This window comes from Fundulus heteroclitus, chromosome 12 (genome assembly GCF_011125445.2).
Source record: "Fundulus heteroclitus isolate FHET01 chromosome 12, MU-UCD_Fhet_4.1, whole genome shotgun sequence".
Lineage (NCBI taxonomy): Eukaryota > Metazoa > Chordata > Actinopteri > Cyprinodontiformes > Fundulidae > Fundulus > Fundulus heteroclitus.
This window is the reverse complement of record NC_046372.1, coordinates 48581758-48605376: the sequence shown is the minus strand read 5'-3', so window position 1 is coordinate 48605376 and position 23619 is coordinate 48581758. Positions and strand designations below refer to the sequence as shown.

General features: G+C 38.9%; 1 protein-coding gene and 3 long non-coding RNA genes across 4 annotated transcripts in view; 2 read left to right on the top strand and 2 right to left on the bottom strand.

Moving 5' to 3' along the window:
• stxbp1b (syntaxin binding protein 1b) overlaps window positions 1-23619 on the top strand; it is a 63877-nt gene that overhangs the window by 31536 nt on the left and 8722 nt on the right. The window contains exons 14-15 of the mRNA XM_021312872.2: window positions 21422-21560; window positions 21723-21832. Coding sequence (XP_021168547.1) covers window positions 21422-21560; window positions 21723-21832 — 249 coding nt within the window. The remainder of the gene's footprint in view (window positions 1-21421; window positions 21561-21722; window positions 21833-23619) is intronic.
• Window positions 1538-20143, bottom strand: LOC118565082. Its single transcript, XR_004932177.1, has 2 exons — window positions 19977-20143; window positions 1538-1782 (listed from the first exon to the last, which is right to left on the bottom strand). It is a non-coding gene; the product is annotated as an uncharacterized LOC118565082 (long non-coding RNA).
• Window positions 9597-10267, top strand: LOC118565081. Its single transcript, XR_004932176.1, has 3 exons — window positions 9597-9732; window positions 9809-9870; window positions 10049-10267. It is a non-coding gene; the product is annotated as an uncharacterized LOC118565081 (long non-coding RNA).
• Window positions 15287-17083, bottom strand: LOC118565079. Its single transcript, XR_004932174.1, has 3 exons — window positions 17042-17083; window positions 15534-15884; window positions 15287-15439 (listed from the first exon to the last, which is right to left on the bottom strand). It is a non-coding gene; the product is annotated as an uncharacterized LOC118565079 (long non-coding RNA).

Here is a 23619-nt window from a genome sequence, read left to right as displayed (position 1 = left end):
ACACACACACACACACACACACACACACACACACACACACACACACACACACACACACACACCTGCTGAGGAGACTGAGGTCGTTTGGACTGCAGGGGGTGCTCCTGAAGACCCTGTTGTGCAATTATACACTGTTTAGAGTTATTAAATGTTCCATAAATAACTCTCTGTCTGTTAAGTATTGTCTGGTGATGATCAGCTCTTAAGCTGATATCAAGACAATGGTTGAAAGGGGTGAATTCAAGCACTAGCGATCTTTTAACAGCAAAACCTGCACACACATAGAATAAAGGAGTGACAACTTCTTTTCAAGTCCAATAATTTAATAACAGAAATAAAATGAACATCCAGAGACCATCACTATGTAATGCTGTTTATCTGAATTAACACAATATTTTGATTAACAAATCCTCTCTACTAGGCCAGTGAAACTTAACTAAGCTACTAAGAAAAATGAAGATAAAAAGAAGCTAAGGAACTATTTACATGCAAAACAAACAAATGACAAAACAAAAGTGGTTGTTCATAATCAGATTAATTCAGTGAATCATTGTTCACTGAAGATCTGATAAAAAAAAAAACATGGAATGGAGTTAAAAAACATCTGCCATGTATTTCAATCCATTGACAATGCAAAGCCCAAGTTAAACAAAACATTATTTGTTAAAATAATATTCTGAGGACCGGTTTGTCCTGTAAAATCATTTAATTCAGAATCGCTTGCCTTTGTTTATACGATTCTACCTCCGGCCGCTAGGGGTCGCTACAGCGATCATCGCTAACCTGGTTAAAATCTATAGTTATCAAAATTGCCTTGAAAACCGGCATTAGTATACCATATTGATGCGGGAATAAGGCTCATAACACCATCGGAGGATGGCGGAGCAGAACAGTTATGCTTTAAAACGTACTCCTTTTGAAATGTCCGAAACCGGATGTTAGCAGGGCTGATAGCATGTTGGCTAGCGGACGCCCGGCGCTAACAAATGAAAGCTTTTGCTTTATTTTTAGTCATAATGAGTGGCTGGATAACGTAAACATTAATGTCCAATCAATGTATGAAACCCTTGTGGTGGTAACATTGTTATAACCAAAGAAAGACACACTTAAATGATATTAGCAACACCATGAAACGAAGGCTAGCGTAAGCTATTCTGTTAGCCCTTTGTTCTAAAGCACCATGTGTACAAACAGCTTACAAAACATTTCCCAATAAACCTTTTACTTCATCCTCAGCCCGCTGCCCAAACGTGTCCTTTTCTCATGTCAGTTCTGTTCAGTTTGGCCATTCACGGAAGGGGTGTTGAAGGAGGAAGTTGTTGGTTTCTTCTTGGCAGGCTAGCGTTTAGCCCTGCAGCATGATGTGGCTAATCACAGCGTGGGGAGGGAATGGAGGCCTGGTCTGAGCACGTTCTCTGAACCGGTGGCAGTCCGATTTGAGCAGATTTCCTCAGAATTCCACAGCTTTCCGCTCCATCTGGGCTCCCTCCCCTGTATAGGCTGAGAAGAAATACAGAGAGCTGTTTCATCACCGGTAGCAGGATCTTTGCTCCTGCTACCGGTGATGATGTTAAGACAGCAAACTTAGCTCTGTGTTTGCGCGGACATGTTGTTTGTCCGGATTCAGTCAGGTCCTCTGCTGAAGCAGGCAGTCGGGTTTAGCAGACCCTGGATCAAGAGTGGCTGGTCCAGGGAATCTTTCAGATGTCCCAGCAGATGAGGCCATATGGCCCCATGGTTCAGGCCTTCTCCATTGTCCTGGAGAGGTGGTCTGTGCAGCTGCTGAGGAGAGGGAAGAAGGTGTTATCACAGCAGGACCCCTGGTGAGAGAAGGAGGGGCTGTCCAAGCCTTGAGGGTCTCATGTTGCAGCAGGAGTGAATTCTTTTTGTCACCTCTTCCCTACTGTTCAGGATCCAATCTGAGATCAATTATTCATCATGGCGTACTTATGGCATAACAACCCCCTTTTACTCTGTTCTGGCATCAGCCATCTTCTATGGTCTGTTGGAGCAGCAGTTTATCTGTAGCTGAGAAGTAGCTGATAAAATCATTAGGAAGGCAAGCTCTATCCTTGGATGCCCCCTGGACTAGGGATGAGTATCATTAAGGAATCAATACTACTACTCTTTATTAATACCCTTATCAATACCTTTTTTGTTTTTTCAATCAAACAAAAGGGAGAAAAAACAAGTAAAAATAAAAATATCTTGTATAATTGTTTATATTATTAAACACTGCGCATCTTTGTTTGTATGTGGTGCAGTTTCACAAGGTGTTTGTCAAAATACTTGTGTTCCCACCTTTGCAAGCAAAGCTGTTATTGCACTAATGGCAGCGTGCGTTGTCAACAACTATTCTTGAAAAGTACAGCCAAACTTTGGACCTTTTTGTTTGCTCTGCCATTGTACCTTTACCAGTGAGCAGGGCACCTTTCCTTATGTTGGATGAGATAGTGAGGCGAAGAAGTGAGAGCAGAATGTTAACCCCTCCCAACAGTCCCTCGGTCTACATCTTAAGGAGGAGGGTATTGGTAATAAAATGTTGTTTGAGTTGGTCTCCCTGAAAAGTTGAATATGACCTTAAGTCCCACGTGCGGATGTCGGTGCTGAATCCATGCCACTGACAATAGCCCAGGCTACGGTGCTGCGTGGCGCAGCATGGTGCAAAAATATTGTAGGAAAAATAACATCACTGATATCTCCTGGCCCATGCATGGAGCTGTTGCAGAGCAGGAGAGCTATTTCAGAGACAGACTGCTGCATTCTAGATGCTCAAAGGAGCACTTCCGCAGGACCAGACCCGGCTGCAGAAACAAATTACAGGGGGGGCATTCCATTTTTTTAGGGGGGCACATTTAAAAAAAAAATAAAAAAAATTATTTATATCTATCTATATATATATATCTCTGTATATCTCTCTCTCTCTCTCTCTCTCTCTCTCTCTATATATATATATATATATATATATATATATATATATATATATATATATATATATATATATATATATATATATATATATATATATATATATATATATATTTGCGGCCCAAGGCCTTTCCTGAGTCCCTGGTGGTTTCTCAATATGCATTCTTGAGCGGTCTCGTGTGCTCGTGACACGTCATCAGCCTCAGCCCAAGCACTGTTCCAATTGCCGAGAATGCCAAACCGCGGACGCGACAAATCCCCGGATGTTGTTTTCGCCCTTTATCGAGCATGCTTCAGAGCAGACTTGTGCGTTCTTCAGACTGACCGCTTGCCCAGAATGCACCGCGGCCGCAGCTTGATTCGAGACAGCGCAAACAGAGCTCACAGTGGTAAGTTAAAAATTCCCTTTTCCGCTGCTGTTCAAAAGTACGTTTTCAGATCGTTTGAGGCGAGAACATTATACTTTTAAGTTTCCCTATGTGGCCTGTTTACAGAGTTATTATGTAATTAAAAAAAGTAGTGTGCATAGTACCGCAGGTTATGATTTATTTGTTTTGTGTTTATCTGACTGTCGTGTGTTGCTTTATTAACTCAATACTTGCTGGAATAAATTGTAAATGTCTCCCAAGGACGACAGCAGCATATAAAATAAATAGATAAATAAATTCTATAAAGGTTTTTCCTATCTAAGTGAGTTTCTTCTGAGTCAGGACAAGCATAATTGAGAGGAGAAAGAAAACAATAGTAAAAATAGTATATGAAAAAGACATTTTCTTTATACAAATGTTTAATCTTTGGAAAATAATTATTAACAGTTACTAACATGGTCTAAAACAAAGAATTAACTCCTATTAAGATCTTATACAAATAGACAATGCCTATAAACTTACAATTAAAAATAGTTGGAATGGAAATTATTTAATGATTATTTAATGTATTTTAACAGGTGGTGAAAAACATGAAATGAAGCAGCATGTAGACATGACTCCAACTGATCTACATTAGGTCAGGTGTAGTCATGTTCACTTAAACATGCAGCCAGCTGGAGCAGCTCCCTGTCTTCAGCCGCAGGATGGCCGTCCTCCTCTGGGTCAACCTCTTCGTCCTCCACATCTAGCTGGTCCCCTGCCTCTATACTAATGTTGTGAAGGATGCAGCAGGTGCGATTACTTTTGGGACAAACGTCGGGCGGACCTCCAACGCTCTAAAGAAGATGGAACGCCACCGTGTCTTCAGACCACCAAAGGCGCGCTCAACGATGTAAATCAGCCTTGGCGTGGTGTCTGTTGTAGTGTGCCTCCACTTGACCTGTACCAAATGTAAAATTAACTTGTAATTTAGGTAATCTGCTGATATGTCTTAATCTTCTATCCAATTTATATAATCTATGTATCAATTTTGTGTCATTGCTGACTCTATTTAAGGACAAGAAGGTAAGAGATCTTACTGGCAAGCTGTTTTCCTATAGGATGCACTGCGGCCAGCCATTAGAGGGTCACCAGCACCTCTATCTCCTGTGGCCATCCATGGGCCTTATAGATGGGCAGCAGCTGTAGGAGGAGGACGATGATGGCCCTGTTTAGCCTGAAGGCTGGTTTCAGGTCCCCTTCATTAAAAAATATTTGGAGGATTGGCACAGAGGTATTTATCCTCACATATTTAGTTTCTGTTTCTTCCTGTAAATAAAAAATGCCAAATGTTACCATAATTGTTTTTTCAATTCTCACCTTTTCACACCATAAAACTATAACTGCTTAACATGCAGATTAATATAGTTCTCAACAAAGAAAAGGTAAAATGTATAGTAAATGTAACAAATTGCTTCCTTTCTCTGGTAGTTTTACAATTTCACTGAAAAATTAGCTAAACTATCTGCACATAATTTATAGATTAATCACTGTAAAGGTGGGCAGACATAGAAATATGTGTTTTCCTTTCTTAATCAATGCTGTGAAGTAACCCTACTGTTACTAATGTTAAAATTGGGTCTTCATTTTAATTGTTTATAGAAAAATAGTCACAATTTCAACCTGATCACGTTTTTAATACCATCCTCAATGTTTTTTTAAAGATAAAAGTAGGAAATAGGCTGTCTATCTTAAAATGCCTACCAGTTGGCAATAGATGAGCAAAGCCTGCCTTCTGAGCCTCCTCTGCCGCATCAATCTTCTCCTTGCTCGGATTTGCCTTAATTGCATCACCTCCTCTTCAGCCTGCTGGTAAAGCTGACCAACGACCGAAGCAACAGCAATATTGCTCGTATTGCTCATTTTGCTTCTACAAAGTGCTGATTCTTAAAGAAGATTCAATCGGCTCTGCAACTACAACAATTACAACTCCCAACAAAGAAATTCCCGCTATTGCTGGTTTTATACCCACAGTTCTGTAATTTTTTTAGACATTTTTTAGACTTTTTAGAAATTAATTAAGAAAAAACGTTTTCAATAAGATATGATAGTGTAGTGTATAAATAGTTTTGAACATTAAAGAAATGCTGAAGAGCTGTGGGTGTGATGACGTCACGAGTACACTTCTGTTCCAATACACTATAGGGTAGTTCACGCGTGACGTCAGCACTACATTCGGGTCCCGCGGGTAGGCAAAAATACAGTACTGTTCTCATCTACTACATGACAAAACGGGTGATTTAGAGCGTACTTTTAGTTAGTTTATTTTTTAAATCTAAACAATGCCTACGACTTGTTGTGCTCCCGGTTGCACAGAGAGGTATTCCAAATCATTGGATGTACGTTTCTGTCGTTTACCGAAGGAGGAAGGACGAAGAAAGAAATGGATATTTTCAATGAAAAGAGCGCAGGCAGACACTCCCAATGAACTGGGGGAGCCATCATACTACGACAGAATTTGCAGTCTACACTTCATCTCCAGTAAATACAACTTAATTCTGCTCTAGTCATTGTTCTACTTAAATAGCGGCGGAGGGGAGGTGGCGATCGCTACACGGGCTGGAGAAGCGGCTGCTGCTGCTGTAGCAGTCGCTTCTCCGGCCCGCTTCTCTGGCTGTCTGGAGCAGCAGCAGCCTGCTGCTGCTCCAGACAGCGACTCCATTACGCCCCCGTTCACGGGCGCTAATACTTCTGTGTTTACGCTGCAATGTCGCCGACACCCCCACCCATTTTAACAAGACAAAAACACCAAAATAATCCATAGTGATTTTTTTAACCTACCGGGCGGGTCTTCCTCTCTGCTGAGACGCGGTCTGTGTCCGACGCCGCTTTGTGCTGTTACACAAACGTGTGAACAACATCCATCCATCCATCCATTTTCTGACCCGCTTAATCCCTCATGGCGTTGCGTGCGTTGCTGGAGCCTTTTTTTTCCAATATAAAATAATTGTAGCCGTCCAGTGGTTTCAGGGGCTTTCGTGCACTCTCATCTGTACTGGCCTGCGTGTTTATAAGGCAACTGTATATGTTGCCGTACGGAACACTTGGCCAGCATTTCACAGACTCCTTCAGGCTTTTGCTGTGTGGATCTGGCAATCTGATACCATCAACCATCAATTTACTTTTAAAACGATCTTGTGATACGTTATCTAATGAAGAAAAATACGTGGAGAACAGGGGTCCGTTCTTTGTACGTTGCTTAAAACATCCGAGATCAAATGACACATACAAGATGATTTCATCTGGCTAATCATGATCCGGCTAACTGGGTTCTTCGAACACACCTGTTGTTTACGATTAGTATCGCTGGATTGAGTTATCTGAGACAACTGCACATTCATGCGTTTGTTTAAAAGGGGAAATGTATCGATAGTAGAAACAATGATCAGCACCGCTGCTATTGGCTGTTCAGCATGGCCAACGAACGCCCACAGTTTTTCTCCCAAGCAGAACAAGAGCTTGGAAGGTTATGCCGAATTTGAGTCATTAATTAAAATGACAGGGAACACCTCAAAATCTGTTAAAGCCAGGAGAGAGGGCTGGCAAAAAGCAGCATGCGTAAATACTGTCCATGGTAGATGTTACTATCACTTTCTACAGTATGAATTTTTGCATTTTAATAATCTCATATTTACTTTGTTCTTTTATATCAGAGCCTCCACGGGACCCACTAGAACATGGGGATAAGTAAAAGTGAAATACAAGAATATTCTACAAAATGGTAGCCTTTAATTATTACACTTTATTTTAAAAAGGCACTTCTTATGTCAAGAGATCCAAATTTCAGTGTCATTCCTTAGAGACGGGAAGTAAAGGACATGTGCAAACTGGGAATTTTAACAAAAAAAAATCTTTATCCATAAAAAATGAAAATCTTCCTTTTCCAAGTCATCCACAGTTTACACGGTAAAACTGTATTGCTCTGTGGCTAGATAATCCATCCAGAGTTTTTTCTAATACAATATACGGCTCGACAGGAAGCAAGCCTTTCAAAGTAAAACAAAACTTCACAATAAAATGGCCCGAACAAATCTTCTTACTGAATATGATAAAAATAAAAAGCAAACCATCATACAAATAACTTAAATATTTTCTATTTATGGCTCTACCACCACTTTTTCCTCATTAAAAGCCACTGTTAAATGATGTGTTTGTCTGTTTATAAAAGCCACCAAGAAAAATCTCTCTACTGCGCTAAAGGATCCTGTCTATTGCGCAATACGCGATTAATTCGAAAAACTCTGCAAATTATTCTTGCACCTTCCGCAACAGGTTGCTGTCGTAAAAATAGACATGGCTACGGCAGACTTCCCTATCTACTCCGCTTATACAGCCGTGATCTAATCTTGTTTACATGAAATAAGCCTGCTCTGGAGCAGGCTTAAGCTGGAGCACATGTTGCTATGACAACAAGTGCAGGATGTCTTTCGAAGAACCAAACGATCCAAGATCATGCCAAATCGTCAACAAGGAAATCCTGCTAACTGAGTTAGCGACGTACGAAGAACGGACCCCTGGTCAGTTTCTCTGTTTGCGTCCGCCATTGTGTTCGCCTTGCGCGAAAAACCCGCATCAAAACAATAACAATGAACTACCCTATACATGCTGCGTGTTCGCATTCTCGTCAAGTCCGATCTTCCTGTGTTCTTTCCAACAACTCGCGTTCTCGTGAATTGAGAAACGGCCCCTGTGTAGAGCTTCTAATTGGTGCTGATTGGAAGTGGAGGCAGCTGGCCAGACTGACGTCAACAAGCTTTCTCACCTGACAGTGCAAGCCCAAGCTCCGCTCCAGCCCAAGCACCAGATGATCAACCCCAGCTGGGAGTTATGGGGTGCAAAATGTAAAATTTCAGATAAAATTCTATAGCTGATACATTTTGATTATTTAGCTCACTTTTCCTCACATTTAGCTCCCTTTTCTCACATTTAAGACAGAAATTCACAATAAACAAGATCTTATATGCAATTGTCAACAATATGTTTATAAAGTAAATAAATAGTTAAATGTTAAATCTAAATGCTAAATCTATATCTAAATGTTAAATCCATATCTAAATGTTAAATCTATATCTAAATGCTAAATGTTAAATCTAAATGTTAAATATATATCTAAATATTAAATGTAAATGTTAAATCTATCTAAATGTTAAATTTAAATCTAAATGTTAAATCTATATCTAAATGTTAAATGTTAAATGTAAATGTTAAATTTTAATCTAAATGTTAAATTTAAATCTAAATGTTAAATTTAAATCTAAATGTTAAATGTTGAATGTAAATGTTAAATGTTAAATCTAAATGTTTCGAAATATGCAAATTGACCACGCCCCCTATCGGGTTCTCGCCCACACCACTGACCTTGGATCAGCCATGAGATCCATCTGTGGAGGACACTGTAAACATGCCGCACAGACGGCTGACAAGGCAACTTCCTATAACTATATAACTTTCTCCCTTTAACGGCAAAGTTTCTTGTTTTAATGAGAGACTTATCTTGCTTAAACGACATAATTTTCGTCTCATAACAACGCAACATAACCCGGCATCAGCTCGCGGGATATTTGACTGTCATGGAGAAGAGGAGAGACGGAGGGGCGCCTTTTATTACTTTTTAAGAAGTCGTCATTTGTCGGAGGAATGTATTTCTGCACTGAGGAGTGACAAGGTAAGTCATGCATATACAGCAAGTCCTCTACTTGAAATTTGATCAATTCGGCAGTTATTTATAGTTAACAACTATGCTTTGGATACACTTGCATTACTGTAGTACAGTCTCTGGCTCTGTTTACACGGTGAAAACAGGTTTGCGTTGCCTTTGTACTCTCCATTTACACACTACAAAGTTTAATTATTGCTTAGGAGGGGGGGGGGGGGGCTTTTAGCTATAGCTGTGGGTTTATTTACAACAGTTTGCAGCCGAAACAGTCTTCCGCCAGCCGCTGTTTTCTTCTTCTGGGCAATTTGATGCGGAGCTTCTAAAATCACAGCGCTGCTAGTGGTGCGGCATGGAAATTGCACCGTTTAAGTACTCTAAACAGGGCCTGTGACTGCAAATGTTCTACATGGGTGTTAATGAGATAGAGATAAGGATAAGCAGCTTAATATTTTTAAAAACATGTCATGCATTTAATCATAAATTCTGCTGTAAAAATTAATACTCATGTGCTTCAAAGAGTCTTTTTAGTTTTTTACGGTTTTTATATTAACCATAATTTCATTGTGCTTGTAGACTGACATATCAGCTATAGCAAGTGTAACAGGTGGCACCAGTAGGTGTCACTCTCCATAGGCTGAGCCTCTATACAAGGGGAAGCTAGAAGGGTGGTAGCCAGGAGTTCACTTCCTGTGTCTGAGACCAGGGGTGTGGTCGATCCATGCTGTTGGTTGGCTGGCTGGGGTAGGTTGGGAGGAAAATGGTTTTTAAGTTTATGTTTCTCAATATGTTTTTTGCTGATTTGGTGTTTTTTATACAGGGCCGCATTAACAGTATTCCAGTGGTAGCGTTACGTGGGCGTGTGGTTGTTCGACGCCGCAGGTAGGCTTTTACATTTGCTGTTTGGGTGTCACCTGGGCGTGTTGTTTGATGCCACAGGTAGGCTTTTATATATGCCGTTTTAAGTGACGCAGGTATGCAGTGTTTTTAATGTGGTTAGATTGATTTGATTAAAGTGTTTTAATGAGTATTTGGTAATTTTGTATTTTTGTTTTGACAGGGTTGTCACTGCTTCCTGCTGTCCTTTAGAGTTTGATTTTCTTTTCTGTTAGTCTGCCTGGTTTGGATTGTTTTTCTTTTTGAGTACTTGTGAGGGTGGACTAACAACTTTGCATTTATTTTGTTTTCTTTTCCCTTCCTGTATGCTTATATTCCTGCTACATTTTAGATATTGGCACCTGTATTTTATTTATATACAATAAAGCTTGGTAAAATTAAAGTTTTTTTGGTTATGTTTCCCTTTCGGTTACAGTAACCATAAGTCGGTGTCATGAAGCATTAAACTCTCATTTGCCCAAAGAAACCCCACTCTCGGACCTGTAACACAAGCACGGATGAGAGCTTGGCCATCTATATTCCCACCTATGCTGACAGAATTGCCACCCAGAGATTTTGCTTCGAGTTCTAAGGAAAAGGTGAAAGAGATGTCCTTCAACAGACGTGGCTTGAAAAACTCTTTACATGCAAATCTTCATGGAAAAGTCCAATTTGATCTAAAATGTTTTTGGTTTCAGGTAATATCACTTTGTAATATATTTAAAAAGAAAGCTTACAATTTGACTCAAAATGTGTTTTCAATATGTTTTCAAGAACATATGGAAGTGAGCCACAATAAAGTCAGTTAGCTTTTGTTTTTGCTGACAAAGATATAGAGCAAAAATACTGATTAAAAAGATTACTCCAACAACATTGTGAAATACAAGTTTTTGAAGTGAAATTATTGCTGTTGCTATTAAGCTTCTTTAAGGTAAAAAAAATTTGAAGCATGTGTTTAAACTGTACTTACTTTTCTTTTCATAGGGCATTATTTTTCTTTTATATTCTTTGAAGTTGATTGTAAAATAGATAAATGCTTTGAGCGCAATAGTGCCCAGATTTCTAACAACGACTTTTGTCATATGTAAAAGGATTTTCTCATGTTCAATTTTGAGATCCATGTATTCATCTTTTTAATACTCATAGATCATGTTCTAGTTAGGTCATTATCTGAAGGTAGAGAACTTCCTTTCAAAAGGATCTTTCAGAGCACTTGTTAAAGGTACTTTTAATGTATGTTCTTCTGTGAGTTGATGTAACATTGCAATATAATGTTATGTTTCTAAGGAAAGAACGAGTTGGTTTGTCACAAACCATTGCACTTTATTTTGTAATGGGTTTTTTACCAAAGATTCATTAAAAGTTTTCATGTTGCACATAAGCATAGGCACTTTATTTTTCATCTCATTTGACCATATCATCATTGTCAAACAGTACATAACTTGGGTCTCAGTGTTCAGTAACAGAGAACTATAAGAGTCTTGCTGTTATAAATATAAAAATTGTCTTGAATATGAGGAGCAGTGGTGGGGTTTACAGAACATGTCATTTAAACATTTTGTCCTACATGACAGATTACAAGGCAAATGTGAAGTTAAATTTCTTGTTATTGTCCTAATATATTTAGTAGTGTATATTTGCTGTCACACACAACAAGAATCACACAAAATATAAAACCTGTTACCAAAATTCAAAAAATTATGTACATCATGATGAAACATTTAAGTACATGGGAGCCAGTGAAAACAGAGGTCTGTTTTTTATTCCTCCATCTGTATTTCTTTGACTGCTTTTCCTTTATTGGTTGTGGGGTCTGCAGCTGCCCAATTCTGACTGTGTCGGAACGTGACAGGTTCATTCTGGACAGGCTCACAATGTCATTTGCTCCACAAACTCTTTTTTACAAGAAAATGTCACACGTGTCACAGGTTTGTGTGCATACAAGCTCTTAAAAATAAGCATAACTCAATTGTTTCATCATGTGTGGACGGCAGTGGCGGCTGGTGCTAAAAAAACTGAGGGGGGCGCACACAAACAAACAAATCTGCCCAGCAAATTTCTCAATTATATTCTTGTTAAAGTCAGTCATCTCTGTGACTAGTCTTTTCTCCATTGACAACATGGCCAATGCATTTAGCCTGTCCTGAGTCATTGAGTTTCTCAGAAAAGTCTTGATTCTTTTCAGAGTTGAAAAGCACCTTTCAGCTTCTGCTGTGGTCATGGGTGTGGTGATGAGGATCTTCAAGAGCGTGACAGTTTCTGAAAAGGCTTCTTCTAGATTGTTTCCCTGATTTTAATAACATTTGCTGCCATTTTTTAAGGCTGTGTTATTGTTACAGCATTTTTGTGGGACAAGATTATACAAAATTCAGTAACCAAATGTTTTATTCCCCATTACCCATAAACTTCAGTACAACTTAAATAATAAAATATCTTGCTGACAAACATATCAACATACCTACACAGCATAGACACAACTAAAGGTATTTGTAACTACAACGCACATCTTCCTAATATATTAAATAACATTACTATAAACCAGTGTAACAGTGATTTTCCACAACAACTCACCTCTGCAGCAATCCTTTCATGGTCTTCTACACTGAGTGTCCGACGCTTCTTCACTGGCTGACTACTACCTACACTGCTTTGTCCAACCATGGAGTGGAGAGATCACTTGCCTGCTGCTGAATTTGTAAATTGGAACGATCCGGTCCAAGCTCCTTTATCCTGTTTTTTTCTTCAAGTGAACGCTTTGTAAAAGCATTTTTTTGTAAAGACAAAACAGAATTTTCTCTCATTTTGAAACTACTCCACTTTGCAAACGTAAACGTGAATCAACCTAACGAACTGCAGCTGCGCTAATGAGTCGAATCGGGGATTGTCCAATCACACAATGTTTTAAAAAAAATTTGCCAGTACTGACACTCTACCAGTAATGACACAACAGAATGGGTGTGTCCGGGACGCAGAGCGCTGCGCCCTGTGGAAAACCTTAAATAACCAATTAAAAGTCAGCCTCAGATCACGTGCTTGCCCAAGTTGATGCGCCTACATTCTCTCCCATTAGAACGGCGCCCTGCACATAGGGTAGGAAGTGTGCACAATGTGAGCAATTACATAGAATTATGTATTTACTATTTTAATAAATTCTAACATGTCTATTGGACACACACTATGAATAACTACATTTCTAAGTACTTTGCAGTTCAGAAATCATTTATTATCTAAACAATTTAAAGGGGGCGGCGCCCAGGCGACCCCTTCTGGCCAGCCGCCACTGGTGGACGGTGCATGAAGAAAGTTTTTCTGTCATCAGAAGGTATGATAGTTCAAACTGTCTCATCACATGTGAATGGTCCTCTGAAGACGTTGGACTGTGCAAGTTTCTGCCACTTGCTTAGAAACCTGTTTGAGATGATCTTGTTCACCAAAACGCCGTGGAAGGGTTCACAGGTGTCAAAGTCCAGTCCTCAAGGGCCGGTGTCCTGCAACTTTTAGATATGTCCCTGGTCCAACACGCCTGAGTCAAATAATCAGGTAATTACCAGGACTCTGAAGAACCTGACTGCATATTGAGGAGCTAATTGTGCCATTTGATTCAGGTGTGTGGGACCAGGGAAACCTCTAAAGGTTTCAGGACACGCCCTCGAGGACTGGAGCTTGACACCCCAGGCACGCCCGCCGACAGAGGGGGGACAAACGGGTCAGTTGTCCCGGGCTCAGGACAGAGAGGGGCCCAAAACTGACACTCTGACCAAATGGTCAGACTGTCAGTCAGCAAGCGCGCCGTGACCCAGCAGTCTGTGTCACGGCACTTTGCTGTTCCCCCTTCCCTCTCGTACATGGCTCAGCGGCGCCAGCCAATCAGCACGCAGGCTCAGCCTGGCTCGCCCACTATGTCACAAACAACCGCGCTGCTGCTGCTCAGACTCGGAGAGAGAGAGAGACCGCAGAAACGGAAAAACATGAAAAGGCAAAGAAACACTGTTTGGCTCTATTTTAATACCTTAAATGAAATCAGGCATGGACTGGTAATCGGGCGTACCGGGCATTTTCCCGGTGGGCCGACGTGCTGTTTGGGCTGGCAGACCCGACATGTATATTAATAATATGTATTATTATTATTATTTTATATATCTGCCTCGTTATATTTGTATAATGCATGAAGAAAAATAAAATCCGCAGCGCAAGAGTCTGTTTCGATCATCCGGCCCTTACCACAGGCTACTGCAGCCTATTGGTTATCATCCCTGACAGCCTAAAGGGCTAGGCCAATCATAAAGTAGAAAAATACCTTCACGCTCCATGTGGAACTTTGTGCAGCGGTGTTCACAGTAGTAATGGATAAAAAACGCAAGGGAGGCGCAGAGAAACTGCACGAAAAAAAGAAACGAGTTCTTCAAACGGATGCTGCGATATGTGTCAAACTGACTGACATGTTCCCAACAGCAGGCCCGTCATCTGCTCCGCTGTCTGATGTAAAATATGGTGGTGGTGGTGGTTGTAGTCAGTGACTTGCGGTAGGGTTCATAGCTGGTGAGGCACTGACGTCATCAGAGTCAGATTTACAAATATATACACTCTACAGAGTAGACTCGTTGCAAAGTGCTGAAGGAGACTGATTGAGCCAAATAAATTCACCAAGATACATGGAAAAATATTGGTTCTTTGATGAAAAAAAAATTGTCATTTGATTGGTAACAGTTTATGAGTTATGATGGATTTCTGCATTTGTAACACATTCTAAAACTCTAACCCACATTACGCACATTTTATCACAAAAACAAAACATGATTAAGTATCGCTGTCTTACCTCTACTTATAATTTATACTTATAAAGTCCCTGCGGCGCTCTTTCTGAACAACACAGGCGTTTCAGTCCTCCAGAGAACATCCAGGTAGATAAGAGTGGTCATCTTCAGCAGCACTTCATGTTAACTTTCAAAGTAGATTATCTATCATATGTTACTGGAGCCCACACAGAAAATGTAAATAAGACCTTGAAAGAACCCAGTACATATATCCCATTAAAAAGTGTTATTTAAGATAAGATAACATTAGCTAATCCTTTATTTATCCTACGACGGGGAAGGATTAAAGCAACAGGCAGGAGCACACAACACAGACAAAATTACATAAGGGTTGAAAAATATAAGAGGTGGATTAGGAAAAAAACACTGAACATAACATTATTATTATTTAATTGTAATAATGAAATAAAAATCACAAAACCCGAAAGGTCAACAGTTTCATTATACAACTAGTGCACTAAATTCAATAGATGGGTTGAAAATATCTAATATAAAATACAGAGATTTCCCGGGCATGAAGTATACAGTTAATTTTTTTTGGTGTGTGTGTGTGTGTATGTGTGTGTGTGTGGTGGCGGCATGTGTAGAGGGGGGGGGGGGGGGGGGGGGGGCCCAAAAAGACTGCGTTGTCCCGGGCCCTAGCCAAGCTTTCAGCTGACCTGACCCCAGGTATACATCATGTAGGGCCGGCCACTTGGAGTAATTGCATCTCTAATCTTACAAATGATGTTCCATAAGTGAACCACTTTTTAGAGTTGTTCCTGAAAGACAAGAAAATAAACAAGCTCTTAAAGTACATACTCCATATATAAAAGCATGTATCATATAGTATTTATCTTTTACATTCAAACATACCTCAGTGATATTTAAACAGGTGAGCAGAATTGGCTGCTTATCCAAGAAGTCACCAGTAAAGTAATATGTTTTTGAAAAAGGTTCATCCAGTACTGTGCACGATGTTTCCTTAAGAAATCCCACTAGCTGTTGATGTGCTGGCTGTGGGTGCTGGATCCCACAATGAAGTAGTTTTCAGGATAGCTGTCATCAAGACGCAAAAATCTTTGAATGTATTTCATTGTACCATTCTCTGTCTCCATGTCTATATGAATTCTGGCTGTGGTACCCCCTCTGTTACTGCTGGAACAAAATATCCAGCAGTAACTTTTGGACAGCACCATCCATGTATTCAGCTTTAGAGATGCCAACCTGTAAACACAGCAGAGATTTTGTTATTGTTTTTTCAAGTTTTTTATTTTAAACAAAATGTAAAAATAACATAATTTATTCTTTCTAAAAATTGAGCACGTTACTTATGCTAAATGTGAGAAGCTAAATATTCCAAATTCAAAGTTTTTAAATATTAAAATTTTGAGTGTCAGATCAAATGCACAGGCATTCTAAGATGTAAAAGGGAACATTCATTTTCTGGCTGTATTTTTAATGTAGCTATCTTAATCCTGGTCCTCCTACCTAATGTTTTTGTTTATGGGAATTTTAAAAAGTACTTTTACAGAATTCCCATCAGAAGGAGAATAGCTGCTGTTTAAAATTGTGATTTAAGGTTAGACTGGATCAATGTTAAAATTGCTTAAACCTAGACTGCAATGGAACAATGTTGTTGATTAAGATTTGTTTTCTTTTCTGAGTAAGTTTAAAGACATCAGAAAAAAACAAATGGAACAACAAATAAACTGAGAACAATGGTGCCTTGCTGCCAGGAGCTTTCATTGATAAATTCTCATATTAACTTTTGAATTTGCAGCAATGATAATCGATTATCAGTTTTTGCTTTTCCCCTTATTAAAGCATGTCAGTAGTTGACTGGGTTTATTAATGAAGTTCATATAAATAGTTGTCCTTCACTGGCTTGTGAATTGTCCCATTAGAAAGCTCTGTATTCATATCTTTGTTTTGACACAATAAAATATGGATAAATGTAGCTTTATCTAGCCTCACTTTCATTGTGTAGAATAAACATACTTTTAATTAGCCTTACAAGTGTCGAATTAAAATTTATTTTAATCATATTTAATTAAAATACATAAAGGCATAGGTACATTTGCAGTCACAGGCCCTGTTTACAGAGTACTGAAACGGTGCAATTCCCATGCCGCACCACTAGTAGCGCTGTGATTTTTGAAGCTCCGCGTCAAATTGCCCAGAAGAAGAAAACAGCGGCTGGCGGAGGACTGTTTCGGCTGCAAACTGTTGTAAATAAACCCACAGCTATAGCTGAAAGCCCCCCCCCACCCCCCCAGCAACAGTTAAACCTTGTAGTGTGTAAATGGAGAGTACAAAGGCAACTCAAACTGCCGAATTGATCAAATTTCAAGTAGAGGACTTGCAGTATATGCATGACTTACCTTGTCACTCCTCAGTGCAGAAATACATTCCTCCGACAAATGACGACTTCTTAAAAAGTAATAAAAGGCGCCCCTCCGTCTCTACTCTTCTCCATGACAGTCAAATATCCCGCGAGCTGATGCCGGGTTATGTTGCGTTGTTATGAGACGAAAATTATGTTGTTTAAGCAAGATAAGTCTCTCATTAAAACAAGAAACTTTGCCGTTAAAGGGAGAAAGTTATATAGTTATAGGAGTTGCCTTGTCAGCCGTCTGTGCGGCATGTTTACAGTGTCCTCCACAGATGGATCTCATGGCTGATCCAAGGTCAGTGGTGTGGGCGAGAACCCGATAGGGGGCGTGGTCAATTTGCATATTTTCGAAACATTTAGATATAACATTTAACATTTAGATATAGATTTAACATTTAGATATAGATTTAACATTTAGATTTAACATTTAACATTTAGATATAGATTTAACATTTACATTTAACATTTAACATTTAGATATAGATTTAACATTTACATTTAACATTTAGATATAGATTTAACATTTACATTTAACATTTAGATATAGATTTAACATTTACATTTAAATGTAACATTTAGATATATATTTAACATTTAGATATAGATTTAACATTTAGATTTAACATTTAACATTTTGATATAGATTTAACATTTAGATTTAAATTTAACATTTAGATACAGATTTAACATTTACATTTAACATTTAACATTTAGACATAGATTTAACATTTAGATTTAAATTTAACATTTAGATTTAACATTTAGATATAGATTTAACATTTAGATTTAAATTTAACATTTAGATATAGATTTAACATTTAGATTTAACATTTAACATTTTGATATAGATTTAACATTTAGATTTAAATTTAGCATTTAGATATAGATTTAACATTTAGATATGGATTTAACATTTAGATATGGATTTAGCATTTAGATTTAACATTTAACATTTAGATATAGATTTAACATTTAGATTTAACATTTAACTATTTATTTTACTTTATAAACATATTGTTGACAATTGCATATAAAATCTTGTTTATTGTGAATTTCTGTCTTAAATGTGAGAAAAGGGAGCTAAATGTGAGAAAAGTGAGCTAAATAATCAAAATGTATCAGCTATAGAATTTTATCTGAAATTTTACATTCGGCACCCCATAGGGAGCAGCTCAGATCAGACCAGCTCGGAGGAGCTCAGCTCATTCTTTCTCTCTATCTGCCACCTACTTCTCTCTTTCCCGCTCCTCTGCAACCAGTTATGATTTTTGTTAAATAAATCACATTTTAAGTTATCCCATGTGGGGCTTCCCTTTGATTTGTTATAGTCCAAGAGCCAGGCCATAACAAAAAAATCAATCTATCCATATATACATAGATATGTATTGCAGCTGCTCTGTGAAGGCATCAGAGCTTTAGACATTAGTGAATAATAATAATAATAATAATATATATATATATATATATATATATATATATATATATATATATATATATATATATATATATATATATATATATAAACTTTTTACTCGCCAGTTTTTATATATATATATATATAAAAACAGTTTTTTTAAATTATTATTATTATTATTTTATGTTGCCGAGACGCTACCGCCGCGGCCTCGCCAAGCCGCGGCCTCGCCAGTTTTTTTATTATTATTATTATTATTATTATTTTATGTTGGCGAGACGCTACCGTCGCCGCCTCGCCAAGCCGCAGCGGCCGCCGCCGCCTCGCCAGTTTTATTATTATTATTATTATTATTATTATTATTATTATTATTATTTTTATGTTGGCGAGATGCTACCGCCACCGCCTCGCCAAGCCGCGTCCGCCGCTCGCCAAGCCGCCGCCGCCGCCTCGCCGCCGCCGCTGCGGTAGCATCTCGCCAACATAAAAAAAAAAATAATAATAATAATAAAACTCGATATGCTTGCATGTTTATTTGACGTTAACACGCGGTTCTTTGTTGTTGCTTTCGCGCGTGCATATAGTGAATAGCAGGGCAAAAACATGGAGTTCTCGCCGTAAAGCGAGACCGACTGTGTGCAGGCCGAGAGCTCTTGCAATTGCAAGTGCGGTATTTCCCCCACAGACCACCAGGGCGGCCGAGAAAACCTTTGTTCGACCTGAAATGACTCATTTAATCATCCAAAACGGTATGGAACATATTAATTAACTGAAAAATGTTGCATAGTATGCCTTTAAACAAAAATATTCCGCACAGTGCTGAGGTATCATTAGTGTGTTCTGCTTGAATCAGCAGGGTAGGGTAGTAGGTCGACCGCCCCAAGATGGCGGTCGTAATTCCTGCGCAGCGACAGTCAATGCGGGGTCTACTCTTATATTATGTCTATGGGCATGGCCCCCCAATGCCCGCCCATGCTGCCGGGTCTGCGCAGGACATTCCTCCCAACTGTCACTAGACTTCATAATGTCTGCTGCTCACAACAGACTCAATAAGTGTTTACTACATGCTAATGGTTGCACGGTTTCTGATCTTTTCAGGAATCATTTACTTAGGCCGCCCGTTTTCCATTAAAAGCCTGGGGCTTTCAAAAGCCCAACTAGCATTTCCACTTGTGGGATTTCACTTTCCTCTGGCTTTCAAGAAGCCTGTGGCTTTGTCCAATGGGCAGGTTTGGGTGCAGCAAGGGTAAGGGGGAATAAGGAGCAGTAATGAGATGAATTTTCAAACCTATCGATTTTATTCCCTTAATTTATCAGAAAAAGTAGTTTCAAAATGTTTTTAGGTGAGAAAGTACACCTCCACTCTGTGTAGTCAGTTCATCAGGATTATGAACCAAATTCCCGCAGACTGGATCTGTTCATCATGGCTAAAAAGTGAATATAAAACGTTTTCTAAGTTTGTGGGGAATATCTGCATATACCAGATATCAAATTCTATCGTTTTACATACCTGGACAGCTTTGTTGAGTGCAGCCTAGCAGCTGATCAAACATCTCTCTCTCTCTCTCTCTCTGTCTGTCTCTCTTTGTGTGTGTGTGAGTGAACAAGACAGGCTCTCTGCTTTTCATCTGTGATAAACTTGAGAAAGGGGAGGCAGAGATGACTCAGTTTAATCAGAATCAGAGATACTTTATTTCTATATTTTTTTTTCTATATATTTTCTTTATATATTTACAACATTCCACACAAGGTAATATAAATATATACATATATAAGTCAATATAAATAAATATATATAGATATATAGATATATCTATATATAGATATAGATATATAGATATATGTGTATATAACTACAGATCCAAATATAGTGACTTGTGCAAGAACAGTGCAAGGAATGAATGAATGTCAGTTACAGAGGGGGGATGTCAGAATCACTGAGGGAGGCGTTGTAAAGATTGATGACCACAGGCAGGAAGGATTTCCTGTGGCGCTCTGTGGTGCATCTGGGTGAAAGGAGTCTTCTGCTGAGGGAGCTCCTCTGCTGGGCCAGTGTGTCATGGAGAGGGTGTGAGACATTGTCTAAGATGGACTGAAGCCTGGACAGCATCCTCCTCTCTGCCACGGTCATCAGAGAGTGATGTAACATCATTAGCAACACCAGTTGTGCGTTCTCCACCTAGTTTTTCTGTAGTCTGGATGAGTGGCAGTGGATACAGCTTCTCTGCCTTGTCTGTTTGACCTACGCTGTCTTCTTGCTGTCACCTGCTGGACCAGAGTGGTTCTGCGGTTTTCCACACAACTACAACCAGATGTCATTTGGCTGTTTTACAGAAACGGCCCACAGTAAATGGAAACATGCCAAACTTAAATGCTACAGTTTACCCTGATAAACCGATCCTGAAAAGGAGCTAGTCTCTCAGATGCTAAGGTACACTTGTACACACCTTGGCAACTCTGGGATGCTACTGTACTATCATGCATATTGTATCTTATCAGATATCGTTCTGTAAATAATCTTAATTTTTCCTCTGTTTAACTTGAATATATGATCTTTTTTTACCTGATTATTCCATATTATTATTAACTATGCAATACTTTCTCTGGTATTTATTTTTACTTTTATCTTGACCTCTCTGAAAACCTTTAGAACTAACTCTAGACTAGATTAGCTTGTTTTTTTTCATTACTAAAAACTGTGCGTAACTCTGTCTGTATCTTTGCCACTGTCACTTCCAAATTTCCTTATTGTCGGTCTATAAAGGAATTTTTCATCTCATGCTGATCTTTTCTTTAGATATATATATTAAAAAAAATACTTTTTCTATATGTTTACTGAATGTACATTGCGAGGGTTGCAACCAACCAAAGTAAAAATCCTTGATTGTGCACAATCATCTCTGAGTAAACATGATTCTGATTCTTGAAAACATTTTGTCCTTTACTTGTTTGCAGGATTTGGCAATGAGCACAGATGCAGAGGGTGAGAAGATTAAGGATCCCATGAGGCTCATTGTTCCCGTCCTCCTGGATGCCAATGTCAGTGTGTCTGACAAGATCCGCATCATCCTGCTCTACATCTTCCTTAAGAATGGTCAGTTAGCATATATGTGCATTAGTTTTTGCCCTTCTTGCATTTTGTTGTTGGTGGTTTGAAGTTTATCTCACTCTTTCTCCTGTTTGCCTACACTGGATCTGTAACTGTGCATGCTTTCATGCATGTGTGTTGCATGTGCTTTCTGCATCTGTGTGTCAGGTGTGACTGAGGAGAATCTGTGTAAACTCCTGCAGCATGCTAACATCCCACCTGAGGACAGTGACATCATTTCCAACATGGCCCACTTGGGTGTTCCAATTGTTTCAGAGGTAAGCTGTTCTGGATAGGGAGTCAAAATTATATCCAGTTTGTAAACAAGACTATAAAGTCAATTTAATCCAATCATATGGGCAGATTAAGAGTAAATTACACATATTCTAGTTGAGGGGCAGGCTGGGGTTGAAATTCAGCCCGGGAGTCTGGTTTGGAGAGGCCGTTAATCTGTTCGCACGATGGATGCAAATCAAACCATATGACTTTTAAAACTATGTGTGTGTATTTAAGGATAGAAATGAAACCAAAAAAAGTTTACTAAACAAGCAGTTTATCACAAAAATCTATTTAAATATTAAGGAACAGAAATCAAAGTTATATCCTGAAAAATAAAGTAGACTTAAAATGAATAATTTTAGGTCTATAACATAAGGAAAACAGACTAATTTCTGAAACATTTGTGAAATGTGCGCCTTTTCCTGATCAGCCAGTATGGATTGACATTCATTTTAATTGGTAAGGCAGACTAATTATACTTGCATGTTGTTATTTTGCTGATAGGCTGCCTTTAATGCTCTGTGTGCCCTGAACACATCTAAACCACAAGCATGTCTGGGAGGACATCTAGGTACCCTGATTTTAGCCCCTCTAAAAAATGTCACTTGATTTTGTGCACTGCCTGCATCCTGCACAAACTTCTCTTTCTCTTTCCAGCCTTTTTGCTAATTTAACCCCCTGTTTTTTCTTTTCTTTCTTTATTTTTTATTTCAAATTGAGAGGGGTTGTTCGTATATCCCCTTAATATGAAAAAGTCAGATGACCCAGTCGGATGTTGAATGGTGCCAGATTCGGCCACGAGGGCGAATATCTATCCTAAGTAAATGGATATGTACAACAGGCTTTTAAAGTAGCTGTTATTAAACCTTTACATAAGAAACCTTATCTTGATCAAGATGGGTTAGTAAATTACAGACCTATATCTAATCTTCTTTTCTTATCTAAAATTCTTGAGAAAGTAGTTGCTAATCAACTCTGCGAACATTTACAAAGTAATGACCTACTTGAGGAGTTTCAGTCAGGCTTCAGAGCTCATCATAGCACTGAAACAGCTCTGGTAAAGGTCACCAATGATGTTCTCATGGCCTCAGATAATGGACTTGTGTCTATACTTGTCCTGCTAGATCTCAGTGCTGCATTTGACACAGTTGATTACAATATTCTCCTACAAAGACTTGAGCATACTGTAGGGATTAAGGGAAATGCATTAGGCTGCATTAGGCAAGACATGTCATTTAAATCCCATATTAAACAGGTTTCCAGAGTTTCCTTTTTTCAACTCAGGAATATCGCCAAAATTAGAAACATTCTGTCCATGGGTGATGCTGAAAAACTAGTCCATGCATTTGTTACTTCAAGGCTGGACTATTGTAATTCTTTACTATCAGGAAGTCCATAAAATGCAGTACAAAGTCTTCAGCTGATCCAAAATGCTGCAGCAAGAGTTCTGATGAAAATCAACAAGCGGGATCATATGTCTCCAATTTTAGCTTCCCTTCACTGGCTTCCTGTTAAATCAAGAATAGAATTTAAAATTCTTCTTCTAACGTATAAAGCCCTTAATAATCAAGCTCCATCATATATCAGAGCTCTGATTACCTCAGATATTCCTAACAGAGCACTTCGCTCTCAGACTGCAGGTCTACTGGTGGTTTCTAGAGTCTCTAAAAGTAGAATGGGAGGCAGATCCTTTAGCTATCAGGCTCCTCTCCTGTGGAACCAACTCCCAGTTTTGGTCCATGAGGCAGACACCCTGTCTACTTTTAAGACTAATGTTAAAACTTTC